The sequence below is a fragment of the Pongo pygmaeus genome, chromosome 2, assembly GCF_028885625.2.
Source record: "Pongo pygmaeus isolate AG05252 chromosome 2, NHGRI_mPonPyg2-v2.0_pri, whole genome shotgun sequence".
Classification (NCBI taxonomy): Eukaryota; Metazoa; Chordata; class Mammalia; order Primates; family Hominidae; genus Pongo; species Pongo pygmaeus.
In genome coordinates, this window is record NC_085930.1 from 1,061,684 (window position 1) to 1,082,886 (window position 21,203).

General features: G+C 35.5%; 1 protein-coding gene across 3 annotated transcripts in view; it reads right to left on the minus strand.

Annotated features, from left to right (window-relative positions):
* The window catches only part of CRYBG3 (crystallin beta-gamma domain containing 3), a 131,665-nt gene that overhangs the window by 31,030 nt on the left and 79,432 nt on the right, over positions 1-21,203 (minus strand). For all 3 annotated transcript variants that reach the window (XM_054480062.2, XM_054480063.2, XM_063661442.1), the window contains 7 exons: positions 21,120-21,155; positions 17,519-17,652; positions 14,442-14,568; positions 9,436-9,578; positions 9,195-9,321; positions 7,972-8,004; positions 1,655-1,764 (listed from right to left, as the gene is read on the minus strand). In XM_054480062.2, coding sequence (XP_054336037.1) covers positions 1,655-1,764; positions 7,972-8,004; positions 9,195-9,321; positions 9,436-9,578; positions 14,442-14,568; positions 17,519-17,652; positions 21,120-21,155 — 710 coding nt within the window. The remainder of the gene's footprint in view (positions 1-1,654; positions 1,765-7,971; positions 8,005-9,194; positions 9,322-9,435; positions 9,579-14,441; positions 14,569-17,518; positions 17,653-21,119; positions 21,156-21,203) is intronic.

Genomic DNA, 21,203 nt, shown 5'->3' on the forward strand with positions numbered 1-21,203 from the left:
GTGGTGGTGATTATGGTATGCTGGAAAGCACATATGCAGTCTACTCACTACCACCTAATTACTGACAAAGGCAAAAGCTTTCTCCAAGTCGTAAAATCTTCTGATTTTTAAAAAGAAGGTGGAAAACAGCTTCTTCTGAAAAATATCCTAAACGTAAGTATTAATACATTTTTTTTTAACTTAGCATATAGGCCAAACAAATGACACCTGCTGGCTAGATTTACCAGAGACCTCCAACCTTTGGTATGAAACACGCGTCAGCAAACTATACAGCATGTGGGCCAAATCTGCCCCACTGCTTGTTGTCAAACAGCCTATAAGCTAAGACTGGTTTTCACATTTTCAGAGGGCTTAAAAATTTAAAAGAAGACTATTTCATGACATGTAAATGTTACATACAATTAAAATTTCAATGTCCATAAATACTGTTTCATTGGAACGCAGCTGTGCCTATTGGTTTGTGTATTGCGTATGGCTGCTTTTGTGCCACGTCTAATAGCAGTGTTGACAGTAGCTGGGACAGAGCCTGTGGAACCCACAAAGTCAAAAATATTCACTATCTGATTCTTTATAGTTAAAGTTTGCTGACCCCTGGTATAGAGGGTATGGAGGAAAGCAAATGTTAGAAGAGAGGAGAATAGGATGGGAAACGGATAGGGAAAGGAGGCTAGTTGATGGTAAGGTCAGGAAAAGAAAGAGTTTGAACTTGATTGGACTGGTACTAGAAAATGGCTGGGAATTAAAGCATTAGTAAAAATATTAAACTGGATTTTGGGACACATAATTGGACTGTGATTTGTTTGGGGTAAACACTAGAAATAAGATGACACTGAAGCAGGGGGTAATTAAGAGACTGAAGTTTTTCAAGTGAAAAATAGAAGGCCCAGGTCGCTAATGATTCAAGGGAGAAAGGAGGAAAACTGACAAACCTAAGATATTTTAAAAGAGAGACTTTGATAGGTTATTAGGTAGATGTTTGATACATAGAGATGCCAATGAACTGTACAGTTAAAAATAGTTAAAATGGTAAATTTTATGTTACGTATATTTTAGCACAATAAAAAAATTGTAGAATATATTTTAGCCGTGGGAATCACATGTAGTTTCATATACACGTGAAAAATATACAGTATATTGTTGCCATTGGAAGAATATCAGATTCAGAGCTGAGAAAAAAAAAGACCAAAGGAATCATGGGTCTGAAGTTTGGTATGTGATCTTGGAAAACCTTAACTCTGAACCTGGTTTCTGCATCTGTGAAATGGGGATGATGAATACTTTGTTAAAAGGTTAAAAAAATTAGGATTAATATGTCTTACTTGAATAAAAACACCAGGTATTTTTATAGCATTCTACTATGTGAGATGGTAAATATACAATATAAACATTCAAAATATTTAGGAAATAATCCGAGATCACAGTGAGAGACAAATCAAAATGTTCCCTAAGTTGGTTAATCAGCATTCTGTTTTTCTGTATTCCATCATAGCTCAAAATACAAATTAAGCAAAATTAATATAGACCAGTTAGCAGGTAAAATGCCTGTTGAAGATAAATTTTAAAGATTCACTGTGCATGCAAAAAATATATCTCTGTAAATTAAAAAATATTAGTTATTAAATAACAGCAGAAACCACTAAGTAAGCATACTTACCAACCTCGAAGAACTTTAAAAGAACATGGCATGAGTGAAGTCAAATCAGAAGTTTCTTCTGTAAAATCTATACATTCACCCTGGAACCCTGGTTTGCTGAATGCTTTGAGCTACAAGAACAATAACACAACAGTTAAATAGAAAAAAAAAATGGTCTTAGATGATCACGAGCAAATAAAAACCTTTAATTTCGTGAATTTATAAAATGCAGCAAAATATCAGACTCATGTTTTATCTATTATCAATGAATTCATGTTAGGGATAATGATATGCTCCTTCAACTTGCTCTCTTACATGTTTTCAGGAATGGAATGTCACTGTTTGTTTACCATTTTCTTGCCTCTCTTCCACCAAATTGTGGGAAGAGAGGCCTAGAAAACGATTCTACCAAAAAGAGTACATCAGAGTCCTTCCTCCACTAACATGTGGTCCTTTATTCTCTCAAAAAATCATTATGCCCTATGTTGAGACTAGATGTATAAAATAAGAAGCAATTTAGTGCTAACCATGAAAGAGGCTTAGATTAGTATGAGGCTACATGGTATGCTGCTTCTCTCCCTAGCCCTTCCTGATCCACAGTTAATATAAGAAGACGAGAGCATGAGCGCATGCCCATAAGCAAGCACTAAGAGTGCCCAGGATGGCACAGGAGCAGATGGCAGAAGAGATAATAATGACAGGATTAGTGGAAGATTTATGGTGAAGAAAGAAAGATATCTGTGTTATGTATTTCAGCTTACAGGCTTTGGTTTTCTGATAAGAATACCTTAAATGTGCAGCTTACAGTTATATACAACTACATTTCTACTTTAGACAATTTTGTCGAGAAAAATCCATGAAATCTCAACTATAAGTCCCTTTAGACCAGATATATAATAATCTGCAACTCTAGTAGCCTTGAATCTACAACAGGAATGAAAAAAATTAAAGAGCCCGTAAAAATTTCATAATACACTGGAGAATTGGAACAACATGGCCCACAGGTCCACCCTGCACTGACAGGCCTGCACTAGGGCACAGAACATCATAACAAACCATCTGCTCATGCTGTCATCGAGGATAAGGTTTTTCTGAGCAGCTAATGTTCACCTCCCTCGTCTTCCCAAAGGCCTTTTCTTAGAAGAATTGTTTCTTGGTTATTTCATTCTGCTCTGACCTTACTTGATCTGTTATCAAAGATCAGTCCAAATCAGGGAGGTGAGAAAACTACTTCCCCATATCATCTGTGGCTTGCACAACACCACTTCCTACTGTGAAACCACACTGTATTTGGAGCATTGAAACATCAAGGGACTTCTTGCCTTAAGGAGATGTGATCCAGCAAGTTTCTGTTGTAGTCCTTCTAGCAGATACAGAGGACAGCAAAGAAATGAAGTCCAAACCAAGACATACTTAGGTTTTTTAACTTAAAGATGTATAAAATGTGAGGCTAAAAAGCAAATCACTTTTAACCTCCAAAAAATGCAGAGAACTTTCTCCTGCATAGAAATATCTTAATAAAAATAAAAGAAAAGCCGCATGAGAAGAGAGACATGTTGTCTTGTTCACTAACTACATTCCCAGTTTGTTAATTAGTTATATACTGCTGAGTTGAAGATTTATACTTCAACATTTTCACAATGAAGCCACGAAACATCAAATCCTGGACTACTGATACTGCCGATGAAGCATATTTCAGATGGTATATATAGTAGCCACCTCCAGTTTTTTGTCTCAGTCTTCATACCCAGAAAAATCAATTAAAATTCATATACACATGCAGAAATAATGTTATAAAGTATCTCTTGATTTGATGGGTTAAAATAGTCTTTGTCCCAACTTTAAAAACTGGGTTAAATGCTTACCTGAGTTGACTAGATGAGATATGGTGTACGATTCACCCAGAATTAGACCAGTTCTACAAAAATATGCCTCATTTTGATCACCTTATCAATCCTCAAAATAGAACAATTCTCATAATAATGTTCTGAGGATCGTCCATACAGAAACCAACTCTGAGCTTACTGATTATAATAATTAACTTGTGGTTTCTACTGTTGGTGAAATTAAGGACAGAGCCTTGGAGAAATTCAGTCCTTGGAAAAACTAGCTGGATAAATGACCATGTTGGCTTCCTTTACAGAACAATCGATAACAAATATACAAAACAACTCAGGTTGCTTAAAACCGAGGTAAACTGACAAATAAGAGATGAGTGTTTTCCAAACTAAACCCATCCTTCTGTGCCATGTTGGTATGGCTCAATCCCTAACAGCTCCCCAACTGGAAATGGAAGTGAAAGAAAAAAAGTATCCCTCTGGTTTGCTTTTCACATGTATTATTGTACTTCTTTCTTAGAACTACCAGTATTGTGCAGAAATTATCTCCACTATATTATGAAGATTTTACAGAAATTCTTTTTGCTACATAATTTTCACATAATATATACTAACAATATGTGGTAATATATATCTTTAATATGACAAACTAAAAATGCAGTGAACTACTGACAAAACACAGAAGCTGTGCTCACTTACTCTACAATATCAGCATTATTTTTAATGTAATTTTAGTTACTCCAATACTAAAATAGTTTCTATGAGAAACTCTTCCCTGTCTAAATAAGATTTTCCCTAGCCCTTTGAGCCTCCCTCATAGAAATATGTTGATTATTAAGGAAAAGTCTTATTTTTATTCTTCTATTACATCACATCTTTCTCATATTGTAGTGTTATATATTTCTCATATTGGTTATATATTCTACAATGATTTCATTTCCCTTATTAATCATAAAGGCTTTCTTTACTGAAATAATTCTTCCTAAGTATTTCTGTGATTTGGCTCCTATAAAAATGATCTGGTTAAAGTGCCACAAAGAAGTGTTTTCTCTTTACTACTTGTGAATCTTAGTGTATTTGCCTAAAGCTGTCATTTTTCTATCCCTCATACATGAAAACAGTAACAACAATTATTACAGATCCTGTGATCACTTTAAAATTCAGTGAGGCTAAATTATCCAATATAAAAAAATACCTAGTTGCTTTTCTTGGTGAGAATCATGCATAAAATGGAACAGGGGCTCAATATTTAAATAAATCCAAACATTTAATTATATCTGGAAATGGACTTTAAAAAGATTCTAGAAACAAAAGGTACTTGGCTGAGTCAAAGGGGAGAACTGGTTAGAATTTCTAGAGAATGATGCCTAACTACAACCTCCTCTGAAAACTAAATTCACTGTTATAAGATTTAATCTAGTGCTAGATTTCAGATATTCAGGACTTGCTGTAAGAGAGATGATGACGACATGCAGATAATACATATTCTGTTTGGTTTTTGTTTTGTTTGGGGGAAAAATTTTAAAAATGTCACTTGCTAATGGTGAAGAATTCTATAGCGATCCTGTATATCTTGAGTTGCTAATTAGACATAGTGACCAAGCTTCAGTCTTCAGAAAAAAAAAAAATCTTCTCAATAAAAGGTGGTGTTCTCTGCATTTTCTCACTCATAAGTGGGAGTTGAACACTGAGAACATATGGGCACAGAGAAGGGAACAACACACACCAGGGCTTGCTGGGGAGTGAGGGGTGAGGGGAGGGAACTTAGAGGACTGGTCAGGAGGTCCAGCAAACCACCATGGCACGCGTATACCTATATAACAAGCCTGCACGTTCTGTACATGTATCCCGCTGTTTTTTTGTTTTAGAAGAAATAAAGACAAAAAATTAAAACAAAGTAAAACTTTCCTAATCCCAAAACAAAAAATAAAATTAAAAAATAAAAGGTGATGTTCCACCAATATCTCAAATAAGCCATATCTCATCATAATGTTTCCAGAACAGTCAGCAACAATATTTTTAATCACCATAGCACTCATAATGTATATTAATCCCTATACACATACATTTTCTGGCTTTTCCCCTCTTAGGTTGCTTGAGGTTCCCCTTAAAATCACCAGCGTAAAAAAATTCCCTCTCTGACTTGAGCTCTGAAATGAAACTTCCTCCTTATTCCTCAGGGAAAATTAGTACCCATCTGAACACAGCATCTGTATTGCCAGTCTGACTGTTGTAACTACTGCCTGTTGAAGAGAAAATACTTTCTAGTTATTGAACGGAACCAGCGTGTCAGCCAAGATCTGTTTGTTTACGTAAGTATAAACAAGAAGAATGTCTGAAAATTGGTCCACTGAAAATAACAAGACCTTTGATACTGGGTAAACCAAGAATGTTTTGTTCATGTGTTACCAAATATCCAGCTATCATATACCTGTCAGAAATGCTTATTTCACAAGGCGATAACTTAGCCATACCCAGAAAAATGAAGTGGAGCTGATTTCACTGGGCGTTTTCTGCTGCTTCCTCTCTTCAAGTTAGACTGGAAATACTATCAAGAAAATCCTCCCAGCAATCTGCCCCAAACAAGGAAGTCCATAAAAAAAGAACAAGGAGGTAGGAGCAGGAGAAACAGAGATTTTAAAAATGAGGCTTTTTATCTGTACTTAGAACTCAAAAAATGTGCAGTTTGAAATAACTTCTCTTTCTTCTATCTACTCATGTTATTTTGATTCATGTGAAAAAATACTTTAAAAATCCACAGCTGGGAGTTTTCAAAATTTCAAAATAAAAATCTGGCAGGAAGTGTCTCCAAATACAACAACTCAATTATATTCAGAAAGGAAATGTTCCCAATAGGCCTGAGCTAATCAGAAAATAATAAAACCCAAAAGCATTGTGAATGCAAACATGGTAAAACTAAGCTGGTCTGAAATAAACACTGACATGAATATGAAAAACATACACATTCAGAGAAAAACACTGAGCATTATGTAAAGGCAGCAAAGCCAAATATTTAAAAGTAATTACTATATTTGGCTTTTTGACAACAATGTTTCTGAATTTTTTTTTTCTTTTCTTTTTTTTTCTTTTATTATTATTATTATTATTATTATTATACTTTAGGTTTTATGGTACATGTGCGCAATGTGCAGGTAAGTTACATATGTATACATGTGCCATGCTGGTGCGCTGCACCCACCAACTCGTCATCTAGCATTAGGTATATCTCCCAATGCTATCCCTCCCCCCTCCCCCCACCCCACAACAGTCCCCGAAGTGTGATGTTCCCCTTCCTGTGTCCATGTGTTCTCATTGTTCAATTCCCACCTATGAGTGAGAATATGCGGTGTTTGGTTTTTTGTTCTTGCGATAGTTTACTGAGAATGATGATTTCCAATTTCATCCATGTCCCTACAAAGGACATGAACTCATCATTTTTTATGGCTGCATAGTATTCCATGGTGTATATGTGCCACATTTTCTTAATCCAGTCTATCATTGTTGGACATTTGGGTTGGTTCCAAGTCTTTGCTATTGTGAATAATGCGGCAATAAACATACGTGTGCATGTGTCTTTATAGCAGCATGATTTATAGTCCTTTGGGTATATACCCAGTAATGGGATGGCTGGGTCGAATGGAATTTCTAGTTCTAGATCCCTGAGGAATCGCCACACTGACTTCCACAAGGGTTGAACTAGTTTACAGTCCCACAATTTAAAATAAAACAAAACAATGTCTCTCACCCCCTCTTCCTTCTATAGTTGTACTGCTCGTATCATGATTATGTCTTTCTTTGATGTAAAACCCTGAACATGTGATTTTGTCAAGTGCGGTCCATACTAGAAATGTCTCTTTTGCTACTTCTAGTTATGTGTATGGCACTTACTTAAATTCTGAATCTCAGATTTATTATCTATAAATGGGAGCAATACTGACCTATGGACTTATTAGAAGTGTTAAATAGGCACAATTTTTAGCCCTCAATAGAAAATAAACAAATGTTGGGCTCCAAAGTATTGTCCAGTCCCCTTCAAACCATTAATACAGCAGAAATGAATATACGGTTTCAAGTTCACTAGCTCAGAAATATTTGATTATAGGTATTAGAAATACATGTACATAATAAGCACGCCAAGACGTGACTTCTCCATGGTAAGTTTGCTCTTCCAGAGATAAATATAATATTCCATGAAGAATGTGACACTGAAGAAAGAATGGACGATGGGAAAGAAAGAGGGCCAGAAGTTCAAAATGACCCTAACGTGGTCAGAGCTACAGCTCTGTCAGGAGAAAACAAAAGGAAGTGTGACAAACCCAGTCTAATACAACCACTGACATAGATGTGAATTCTTCTGCTCATAGGTACCAAATGCAATGTAATCTGCTCTGCCAGAGAGACACATAAAAGTTATCTGCAGAAAAGAGAAAGATTTGAGAGAAAGGGTATAAATGCTTTTAGTAAACAATTTAACAATTACAAGAATATTTTTAAACATACCAAATGCGGAGGTTCATTTATCCCAAGTGGTTCCTGAAAAACATATTAAAACATTTTCAAAATTGTAATCATATAATCTTGTCTTTTTGAAAGTTTTGAAAATACCCTTTGAAAAAAAATTTTTTTTTTCTTTTCTTTTCTTTTTTGAGACAGAGTATTCTTCTGTTGTCCAGGCTGGGGTACAGTGGCACAGTCTCAGCTCACTGCACCCTTGATCTTCAGGGCTCAAGCGATCCTCCCAACTCAGCCTCCCAAGTAGCTGGGACTACAGTCATGTGCCACCGTGCCCAGTTAATTTTGCTTAATTTTGTAGGGACGAGGTCTCACTGTGTTGCTCAGGCTGGTGTCGAACTACTAGGCTTTAGCAATGTTTTACCTCGGCCTCCCAAAGTGCTAGGATTGCACCCCTGTGCCACTGCACCCAGCCTGAAAAAATTTTTTCGTGGTTTGACCTATTTATGAGACTTTTTGAACTGGCTATGGATCTCAAATAACCTACTGAATTCTCTTATAATAATTTTGGTATTTATAACTAATTCATATTAAGTAATATTGTAGGTGGAAGAAAAATATGGCCTAGTGCCCATTACAAAGAAGGAGTGTGAATTTCTGAACATTATCTCATGGGCACTCTTATTGTTCTACAGGGTTTATTATCCAAACTGGCCACACTCTTCTACAACTTCATGAATTTGCATACAAGGAGACTATTCCTTCTTTGTGAAATGCCCTTTCTGCCTAGAAAAATTGGTTTTATCCTTTAAACTATCACTCAATCCACCAACACATCCTATTCTGTGGCAATTCCCCAGGCACTGATTGTTCCTTTTCCCTGCTCCCCTGCACTGCCTACACACTTCATTTTCTCACTAATCATACTATCATTAATTGTCCATACATCTATCTCCCCTGGGAGACACAGAACCATCAGGACAGTCTTATTCAATTCTTATCTCCAGTGATTAGCATAGTGTCCAACACATCAGAGACACTAAATAAATGCTGTTAAGTGAATGAACTGATCAAATTACAAAGCCATCTCATTCATGTGTTAATATCTACTACTGTCTATGGAGTCTATAGAAATTCAAGTGATATTGCATTTTCTTTCTATATACACACATGACATCATTCAACAACTCCACTTTTAAAAAGTGTTTTCCACATATTTAATTGCATACTATTACATGATGCAGCATTGGCTATATTCATACTTCGCTCACCAGTTGGATTGGTCGTATCGACATGATTATATTATTTGATCCTCCCCAGTCAAAAAAGCATTTGTATTTCCCTTTTTCTAAAATGTATTGTTCTCCACAGAAGAACTTTTGCTGGTAGGCAACCCATCTAGTAGGGAAAAAAGAAAAAACAAAAAAATAAAAACAAGTGATATACAATTGAGCAAACAACAATTTTAAATACCAAAGACTCTCAAGGTTCTTAGAGGAGGAGGCAACTTACACTCCACTTTTAACATGAATGGATCTTGTTTTACTGCCAAAGCCAATTTCTTCCAAATCAGAAATTTCCTGATTTGTAATGTCAATAAACTTCCCACTTTCTAGGTCAGATTCAAATAGTGTGACAGAAGATTCTATAAAATTCTAAAAGGAGAAAGAGGAAAGTTTAGGAAAACATACATATTCTGTTTTATGGACTGCTATTAGCAAAATATCACATACTGATGGGGTAATTTTTACACAAATAACTCCAGGAAGAATTTTAGATGGCCCTGGAAACAATTTTATAGCTATTACTTCCATATAGTTTAAAGGAAAAAATCAGCCTGAATTTACTTTAATTTGGAAGATACTACATTTTTGTATAAATAGAAAGTTGTCAACAGTAAATTGCTGAGACTTATAGGCTATCACAAGCAACACTAATTGCCAAGGAAACTAGTCTCACTTGTGCCTAAGGAACAAAAACTATATGAAACAAAAGTAAATAGTGTACTGTGGCAATGTGTGACAGGATTTTATGAGCTTAAATGTAATAGGAAAAATAGATATAATTTGCTTAACAAAAAATGCTCATTAAAAAATTAAAATGAGAGGAAATTTAAAAAATTTATAGTTAGTCAACACCTTTAAAACAAAGATAGAAAATCTCTATGACTCAAATAGATAAACTGGCAAAAGACAAAGACAGCTCACGAAAGAGAAAATAACAAATATGCAAATGTCTAATTTCATTAGTAAATTAAAGAAATTCAAACTAAAACAATTAGATAAAAACTTTCCTTTTTTTTTTTGAGAAGGAGTTTTGCTCTTGTTGCCCAGGCTGGAGTGCAATGGTGTGATCTTGGCTCACTGCAACCTCTGCCTCCCAGGTTCCCACCATTCTCCTGCCTCAGCCCCCCGAGTAGCTGGGACTACAGGCACCCGCCACCATGCCCAGCTAATTTTTTGTATTTTTAGTAGAGATGGGGTTTCACTGTGTTTGTTAGCCAGGATGGTCTCGATCTCCTGACCTCGTGATCCACCCGCCTCAGCCTCCCAAAGTGCTAGGATTACAGGCGTGAACCACCGTGCCTGGCCCAAAACTTTCATCTCTTAAAGAAAGATCTAAAAGTTCCGTTTTGTCAAAACATTGCCGATGGAAACAAGATTAAACATCTATTTTAGAAAATGACTTAAAAAATAGTTTTAAAAGAAACTGTTCACACTCTCTGACCCTGTAATTCCTTTCTGAATTAAGAAAAGTCTCCTAAGGGAACTAAATGGTGAGAAACTTATATGCAAAAATGCATTATTTACAATAGTGAAAAATTATAAACAATGTAAGTATGTCCAAAAAATGGTTTAATAAGCCTTTTACTTCATCTGTTACTTGATGGAATATTAAATATAATTAAGAGTTTTTAACAAACGAATAGAATAAAGTCCAGGGTAAGCCCTATGAGATTACTAGATTACTACCATCACTGCTTTTCTACACAATTAAGTAACTGCCAAAGTCACCTAGATTTAAATGTAGCTCTTCTGCTTGAGAATAAGGAACAATGATGAACAACCTTAAAAACTGTATTCCATTTTATATTTTAAAGCACTTGCATAAGTTAGTAGAATCTCAGGTACAGTACTCCCTACTACTAAGAGAACACCACTGAGCAATTGCTTCAGGCCCAAAGATAAGTCTTAAGGATCAGTAATTTGATTACTTTTAAATTCCATAAAATCTCTCAGCTGAGTCCCTGCATTACAATCTCCAGAGGGCAATGTGATATGAAACATTGGTGGAGATCTTATGTATCCATTAATTTAGGAGAAACAATGGTCTCCGCTGCATACCAACTCGGTATCAAAGATCTGAAAAGAGGCATAAGGTCTGAAAATCGCAACAACAGCAAATATAAAATTAATCTAGTATAGAACTAAGAAAAAACAAGGACACCAAGAAAGTGTTATTGAGGAAGTCAAGGAAAAAAATTCCCTAGTCCCTGGAGCCTAAATACTGCTATATTCCTTTTGGTCCTCTCCTTAAAAAAATAAAAATAAAAATAAATCAATTCCAATGTATTTGAATGACTCATTTGGAATTAGGAACACATTTCTGGTTGTCCTCTCCAAAGCACTCCATGACACAGATCACATTATCCCTAAGGAACATGTCCGGTATTTGACCTTTGTAGATCCAGAGTGTTCCATATACTGCAGCCAGGACATTTGAAAACTGTATTGTCTATGCAGCTCTTCTATCTGTCCTCTAGTGTATTTTATATTACTTCAGTGGAGATCTTAAATGCAGTGCTTTACTCTTCCCCAGGCTGGAGACATCTGAGCCTCTGTATAGGGTAACAATGTCTCACATCAACTCTACCTATTAACTCATAGAGGGCTGTCACAACTACAAGAACTTTAAGAACTCCTTTCCAATAATAATGCTATGTCTGGGGAACATACAATTTTTCTAAGTATAATTTGACAAGCAAGTTTTTAAAGCATTTTCACAATATGTACATATATATTTTATATTGTCTAAATACAGGTAGATATTTTAGTGTATTTCATCTGAAAATATTTTAGTGAACTTAAACGTAAATGATAAAGTGTCTGAAAGTCATATATTTATTATATATGTATATCGGTCTATAATGTGACCCTATATTTATAGCTACAAATGAAATGCTAGTAAGTCTTTGAATGAAATCCAGTTTTTTATTGTTAAGGTACTTTTTAAGTTTAAGCATTTTGGAGCAATGGAAAATGGATAATGTCACACGGGCTCTAGAGTAAGACAGACTTGCCCTCAAATCACAGGTCTACACTTGGGCACAGTACTTAACCTCTTAGACAATCAGTTTCTATATCTCTAAGATAGGAATCATAAGAGTCTCCAATTCATAGTCTTTGTGAAGATTAGTATAAATATGCATATAAAGCCATTAGTAAGTTCTTGATAAATGTTAAGATTATTATGAGGATTACAGATAACAACTTTAGCTATGAGCTAACAACTAATATTTTAATTTTTTAAAAATCTAATTTAAGGAGAACAGAAGAGAAGGTATTGTTTGAAGGGTATTTTTACTTATATATTATTTTTAAAAAAATGGCCAGGTGCAGTGGCTCATGCCTGTAATCCCAGCACTTTGGGAGGCTGAAGCGGGTGGGTCACGAGGTCAGGAGATCCAGACCATCCCAGCTAATACAGTGAAACCCCATCTCTACTAAAAATACAAAAAATTAGCCAGGCGTGGTGGCGGGTGCCTGTAGTCCCAGCTACTCAGGAGGCTGAGGCAGGAGAATGGCGTGAACCCGGGAGGTGGAGCTTGCAGTGAGCCAAGATTGTGCCACTGCACTCCAGCGTGGGCCACAGAGCGAGACTCCATCTCAACAACAACAAAAAAAGACCTGTCATCATTTTTGTACATGCCCAAAACTTTTGTTTGCAGTAGTAATTAACATGTTTGTTTCTATTTTTTCTAATATGTATTATAGCCTCTGTCTATATCAAATATCTCCTAATTATTTAGCTATGTAGTTGCAATATTTATAACTTTTCACATTTTCTACTACTGGGGGATTTCAACTAGTGACTTGGGGTTTGGTCTTTGGTTATGCTTGCTTTAGTTAAAGTCATCTTTAGAAGACACCATCAAATTCAGTGCTAAACATTTCTAGCATTAGCAATGCCCCACCCAACTTTCTCTAAATAAGCTGGGAGAAAATTTTAAATTGTTCAATACTGGGTGGACGATGCTTTGAATAATGACCCATGATTTCCTCAGTGTACGTGGTCACAATGATCTAAAGCATAAAGAAGGCTCTGTCTTGCTTTGTCTTGCTTACCTTTTAGATATCAAGTAAGACATGGCTAAATAAAGAAAATCCCATGGCCCTTGTGCATTAGAATTGTAGACTAAATATTTCACAAATTATTTATCTATTGCTCAAGCGATCCCAGTGCCTAATCTTCAGTGGACTGTTTTATATTTCTTTCAGGTAGAATTAGTTTCCAACTCATTTGGTACAGTCACCAGAAAGATCTTTCTAAGCAATTAATGTAATCATGCTTACTAAGCCTAAAATTCATCAACAGTTCATGGTCAACTCAAGAAAAAAACAAAAAATCTGAACTCCTCAATATGGCCCTTCATTATCTCGCTTTAGATTCATCTTTCCAAAGTTCTCCCTAACATCCCAACTTAACCACATTTCCCTAAGCATGGCAAAATTTCGCTTACACGAGGGTTTCTCAATCTCAGCACTATTAATATTTGAGACCCTGTAATTCTTTGTTGTTGGGGGCTGTCCTTCACATTGTAAGGGTTTGGCAGCAACTGTTGCCTCTACCCTATAGATGTCAGTAGCACCACTGCTCCAGATATGACAATCCAAAATGTCTCCAGACACTGCCAAAGGCCCCCTAAGGGGTAAAATCACCCCCAGCTGAGAATCAATGGGTTATAACCTTGACTTTACGCATTAACGTGTTAATCTCTTGCTAAACAGGCACCTACCTTTTTCCTTCACCCTGTTCTAAAACTTGTTCACTTGGTTAACTCTTTTTTGAACTTGAAATTTCAGCCAGCTGTCATCTTTTCCATGAAGCCCTCTGTATTCAAGTGGAGATAACTGACCAACTGACCTTTTTCTGGGGACCCTGAGTACTTTGTACTTAATACAATCATAGCCAAGCAATACCAAACATTTATATAAGTGCTATCTTCCTTACCAGACTGCCTGCTGTATAAATGTGGGGGTTGAGTCTGGCCACTCCTGGCATCTAACAAAGAAGGTACTCAAAAAATGATTATGGAAACAATGGGTGAAAAATTTTAAAAAAATTCCATAATAATCATGGCAGTTAAGAAAAATAGGGAAGTTGCATAAGCAGTTGAGGTTAATGCTCTTGGGTGTTAGAAATATTTTATAATCTCATATTCTATCAGGGGTCATGTCCAATTTTTGTGAACAGATTTTTTAAAAGGTAGAAAATTAAGGATAAGGAAGCTAACTCACAGCTTGTAAGTACCGGAAAGACAAGATAGGGCCACTTAATGCACTACAAGCATTACTGTCTTCAAAGTCTCCTTCTTCAAGCAGAAACTGCTGGCCTTTAAAATGTTCTTTTTCATAGGCAACCCACCTAGAAATACAGGGGACACCCAAATGACCCATTAATAAAACTGTAGTCAAGAAAGCAAAACAGAGACAATCAAGATAAAGCTCACAGTGGTTCATCTCCATATTGTAAAAAGCAACACATTAGTTTTGTTTCATTTATATAGACAAACGGTGTGTGCTTCATAGATCAATAATTTTTATAATTTAGAGGCTTTTCCCAACAAAAAGTTAATTATAGAACTGCAACAGAGCAATACTTTTTAAATGTTTGTGGTGTGACTTGATACTATAGCGCAAGGTGGTCAGAGAACAATGTGTCAAGTAAATACAATACAAAGTGCATATAGCCAATGAGAAAGGATACAAATTTACATAGAGATCCAAAGATAGTCATTTTTATTTTACTAATTAAGCCATTCTGGAATGACAAAATGATTTTTACATGAAACATTTATTCAGGGTTTAAATAAAGTGAATCTGTCACCAGGCTTCAGTTCTAAAACAAAATACAAGATGGTTTATCAAAGAGGAACCAAGAAATTCGACTGAGCTATTATTAGCTTCAGGGCCCTACATGTATACAAGGACATCTGTAAATACTTACAGGTGGCAAATGTTGGTCCCATTACTTTCTTGATTTCTAATCTAAAACTATCAGTACAAGACACTGATAAATACCATGAGTTATTAAGCTCCTCCATAAAACTTACCTTTTTATAAACTAATCCACAGTATCTAATGCAATGTGGGCATAGATGGCTCATAAAACAAGTTGGCCTTCTCAAATCTGCCCTTAGCCACACTGCGTAGATAGGCTGAGATGCCCTCCAATAGTGCAGATTCCAAGGATGACTGTTTCTGAGCTCCAGGGTTGAGAACTTTGAAATTCAGGAGCTTAACAAAATAAAGCCTAGGAGGGCTGCCTACTACTGCTTTTTCTTTCTTCATTCCTACTGTGGTTGTGAAGATATAGAAAATATTCCAAATAATTGTTTTCATAGGGCACAAAATAGCAGCCATTAATTGTTACTCCCTCTCCCCTTCCTGTAAGTATAGGTATCATGGTGGGGCAGAGGGTCCACATGAATTGGAATAAACCTATAAACCTATTTATACATCTCAGTATATCTGTAATATGTAAATGAACCAACACTATTTTATTCTTAAACAATTATATGAAAATAAATTTCACAAAACAACTTTTAAATTCTAAACTTTATTTTATATAAGTGTGGCTACTCAAAACATGCTTTTATTTATATCTGAATGGGAAAAGAAGTAAAAGGTATAAAAGACCTTAAAGGATAGATTAAGATTCGCAAATTTATTATATGACAGTCCAATAATCATGTACTCAGTTTTTCTTAATAGACTAAGTTTTGATTAAGATTCAATTTATATATCCATCTGGTATATTTAAAGATAGGTATTATCTGAGAAAAGTTAAGAAACATTAGTTTTACTTTCCCCAGATTCCTCAAGATGGTACAGGGATGGAGTCCATGCTACCTACAGATACAATTAAACAACAAAACTAAAAAATGGTAGAAGTTGTGAAAAAAATAATCAGCTATTCCTCTTTAAATGGGGACATCACATCTTTCTCTTGCAGTTGTCATAGACAAATGAAAGTTTGTATCCTGCATTACAAGTTACGTTTACTTAGGATTTTTACAAAACAGCTATTTAAAAAAAACCTTAGAGAATAACAATGCACATCACACAGAATTTTAGCAGATAATTTTCTATGCAGCAGAAAATTGGTTTTAACCTAAGTCAATCTAGTTAATAGGAAAAACATTTAGATCTCAAAGTGAGGAAAAGGCAAAAATATTTTATAGCAGGGTTAACAAGAAACGTGTGTTCACAAACCAGACAATATAACAAATAAACACAATAAAAATGTGTTTATCCAAACCATATTTGTTCTTCAAGACCCAAATAAATGTTTAAAATTGAAGGACAAGGAAGTAAGTGATTAATATGTCAGACTAATAATTGATATATCTACATATCCAGCATATATAATCTCTTACATTTTTATTGCGACTAGTATGGCTATTACTTAATTTACTGCCAGAAATTGCAAAGTCTAGTTCTCTAAATATAGACTGTTGAGTGATCTTAAACAATTGACTTAACTTCTGTGAATGAAATATTTTAGTAGCATCTTTTACTAGAGTAGCTATTAGCAAAATTATATGATGTTAATGCAAATACCAAGAGATACTGATACTTAAACTAACGTTCCAAAATAACCAGTGTATCAACAGAGAGACAATATGTTTCTAGAGGGATTCTAGCATTGCGTTGACAATGCTAAATAAACAATAAGGACAGTTTCTTCTTCATTGTTTCACCTACCAGGATACGAATATAAAGGTACATCCCAGGCCCATCATAGATTTGGGGGGCTTCTGCCCCAGGAACTGCTGACTAAGACTGAGATGGTAGCAATGATGGTTACACTTGGGTTTATATCCGGAGGTTCCTAGAGAGCTTCCTCAAAAGCAGTTCAGAGCCCGGGGGGGCAACCACTGTCAAAAATCCTTGACTTTGGAAACACACAACCCAGATCCTTTTTTAACAAGGGAAGGCTCACTGGCAAGGTCCTTGGTACATAAGTCAAGTATGATCAACAGAATAGTGGATAGAAACTGGGGCTCTCATTCACGTTCATAACTTGTGAAAACCTAATTTTATCTTGCAATTCTTATAGTCTATCCTGTGTTCAGAAATACAAGGTGCTGCAGTTTTAGAAACTATTTTCTACATTTAATATATCTCAAAATCTTTAATACAAACAAAAGTCCACAGAAAACTATAAGTAACTAATATTTTTACTTTCCATATTACAGAAGGAATATATATTTTTAGATTACAAACAAATCGTTTTTGCTTTGCTTAGCACATTTTTGTGCTGACCTTCAAAAACAGACTACTAGTGCAAATATTTAAAATATGATACTCACACTCCACCAATGACACGAATTGATCCAATTCTGGGAAAATCTCCATTATTTTTCAAAAAATTAGGAACAGAATCTATATGTTCACTAAACTCTTTAGCCTGTCCATGGAAGTGAGGTTTTTCATAAATAATAACCTGAAAAATTATTTAACATGTTTATATTTTAGTATAGATACATATTTACTTAAGTGACACCAAAGACCACAAAATGTACAGGGACTACTATCTATTTTTTTAAATTAATATGAGGAGATTTCAAAAAGTTCATGGAAAAGGTGTATTACAAAAAACTATGCAGGGATTGCAAAATTTTTTGCACCAAAATCAACTCCTACTAACTTGTTATAACACATCTGAACAGGATCTAGTTCAAGGTACTAAGAACAAAACAGTAGTTTGAAAAAAGCCCCTATCAGAGCAACACAAATTTTGCTAAAAATGATGCAAGAATAAACAAATTTATGGTGAAGCTTAGGTAGGAGAATGGTGAAATTACTAAGGATTTACAAAACGTTTATGGAGACAATACCCCAAGGAAATCAGCAGTTTACACATAGGTAACTCATTTAAAAAGGGACAATATGATGTTGAAGATGAAGCACGAATCGGCAGACCATCCGCATCAATTTAAAAGGAAAAAAATTCATCTGGTTTGCACCCTGATTGAAAAGGACTGATGATTAACTGCAGAAACAATAGCCAACACAACAGATACCTCAGTTGGTTCAGCCTGCACAATTTCGACTCAAAAATTAAAGTTGAGCAAACTTTTCTTTCTATAGGTGCCAAGACCGTTATGCTCTGATCAGCTGCAGATAAGAGCAGAGCCTTCAACTGAAGATTTAAACAAATGGGATAAAGATCCTGAAGCATTTCTTCAAAGAATTATAACAGGAAATGAAACATGGCTTTACCCATATGATCCTGAAAACATAGCACAATCAAAGCAATGGCTACCAAAAGGTGGAAGTGGTCCAGTCAAAGCAAAAGCAGGCCAGTTAATGGCAAGGATTGTGGCAACAGTTTTTTGGGATGTTCAAGGCATTTTGCTTGTTGGTTTTCTGGATGGCCAAAGAACAACATCTGTTTATTATGAAAGTGTTTTGAAAAAGTTAGCCAAAGCTTTAGCAGAAAAACACCCAGGGAAGCTTCACCAGAAAGTCATTCTCTACCACGGCAATGCTCCCATTAATTTCTCTCCTCAAACAAGGGCAATTTCCCAAGAGTTTCCCTGAGAAATCATTAGGCATCCACCTTACGCTCCTGAATTGCCTCCTTCTGGCTTCTTTTTTTCCCCTAATCTTAACAAAAACTCTAAAGGGAACTCATTTTCCTTCAGTTAATAACATAAAAAAGACTGCATTGACATAGTTAATTTGCAAGACCCTCAGTTCTTTAGGGATGGACTAAATAGCTGGTATGACTGCTTACGAAAGTGTCTTGACAGTGACGAAGCTTATGATGAAAAATAATGTCTATAGTTGTTTTTATATTTTAATTCCATTTTTTCCATGAACTTTTTGAAGTCCCCTCATGTATACTTACAGTATAGCACAACGTTGGATATTCACAAAGAATATGTGAGTCTTTATCATCATAAGGGTAAAATATCTTATTTAATAATAAGTTTCTCTCATATTACAATAATATACTTGAGGGTGATTACATTGTTTTGGTCACCCAAATACTAGGATCATCTCATAGGGTAAACTGCCTTAAAACTAACTGATTCTTGAATTATCTTTATAAGTATATCCCTGTGTTCGGAATTTAATATAGACCTTCCTTCTACTTACTGAACTTCCCCTAAAGAACTCTCTTGAGATTCCAGGGTATAATAACAAATTACCTATTGGCTTTAAAAATACATACTGTTTCTTACAACGCTAACTGCTTCTACGGCCTACTATTCATTGAGAAGAAACAGACATGCAAATTCTAGAATTTAAATACAAAACTTCCTAAAAAATAAGAAATTATTGAAAAACATTCTTTCTAAAGATTGGATATTTGATTTAAATTGAGGGGATGCAATACATATTGTCGGCAACAAATTTCTGGCATTTACTTCAAATTTGGATTGGAATAGTATTTCTCCTTTACTATTTTGCTGTTTTTTGACTTCTCAAATACCAGCTGCATTAAGTATGAGGAAGTGATAACAGCATTTATCCACATTCTCTCACTTGGTCCTATTTGTGGGTAATGGAATAATTTGTGCACAAGTGTCAACTCAATATCTTGTCAAATAAACCCCATGCTTAAAAACACTAAATCAAAAAGGTTATAGCTTCCTTATGACTAAAAACTGATAACATTAGGGAAACAATATACAGTACTGATCCTGCACTTTTCCATGTTAGGTTTGCACAGGGTACTATATTTGAAATGACAAAGTTTTATTTGGGTTTAATACATGTTACATATGCTGACCACATTCAAACTCAGTAAGAAATACAAATTATTTGATGGGGAAAGCCACAAATTAATATCAAACAACTTATAAATTGTGATTACCAATCCATTCGTATACGCCTACAACCTGTCAAACTGCCAATGTCCAAGGAAGATCCAGCCTGTCACAACTGAAGTCCTGATTGACCAGACTAGGAGACTGAGACAGAAGGCATTCAGACAGCATCACAGCTAATGTACATCTTTTACATCTTGACTGCAAACAGAATCACCTAGGACTCTTTGGAAATTGTTGACCACGGCCCAAACTAATATAGTATCTCTGGGAGTGCAGCCCAGGCTCAAGCATTTTTAAAAATTCCAATATGTATAATTCCAACATACAGTCAAAAGTATATTAGACACACTCAGATACAGAAGTTTTAAAAGACTACATCTATATGGCTGAGAGAATGGAAGTCAGTTCCATAAATTAGAAAGCCCAGAAATGGGAGAGTTGAAGGAGTTGTGTCTTGTTTTAGAGAAGAGGAAGACAAATGAATCCCTGCTTCCATACCTGCCTCTGGAGGTGCTGTAACCTAATTACAGGCAGGCCTGTTTGCATCTTTTATCACTGTACTGGTTTGCCTTCTCTCTCTCTCTAAACATACTTGTAATTCTGTTTCCTCCTTTCTTTCCCTGAATTTGCTTGATCCTGGCACCACTGCTACCTGTTTTCATTGCCTTGCCTCTACTCTTCCCTTTGGATACTCATACTTACAAACTGCCATCTACCTGATAAGAGCTACCTACACTTCCTTTTGATCAGCCTTGATCACCTTCCTGAGCATCACTCCCAAATACCTGCTAGATATCTCCACTTTAATAACTAGCTGCTATCTCAAGTCCCCTCCCTCAAAACAAAAATCAAACCTGTCACCTTTCCACCCTGTAGCAGAAATGTAGTGAGTCTGACTGATTTACTGGTACAGATCTCCATCTTTGCAGACTGATCCCACTCTCCATTCACAGCCATAGGGTGGGCCCTCATCAAACATTTTGTGCATTCACTTCCCACCTCCCCAAAATCCATTAGCTAAGTATAATCATATGTGGAAGTACTTTTTATTCCAATGATTCAAAATTATTGGAATAAATATTAATCCTGAGACTCTTTAGCCTGCTACAAAAATCAGTTCAAGACTTACCTTTAAGTTCATGGGCATTTCCACTTTCAGTCCACCCTTAAGATGACAAGAGAGTTTAATATTAGACAGGTAAATATTTAAAAT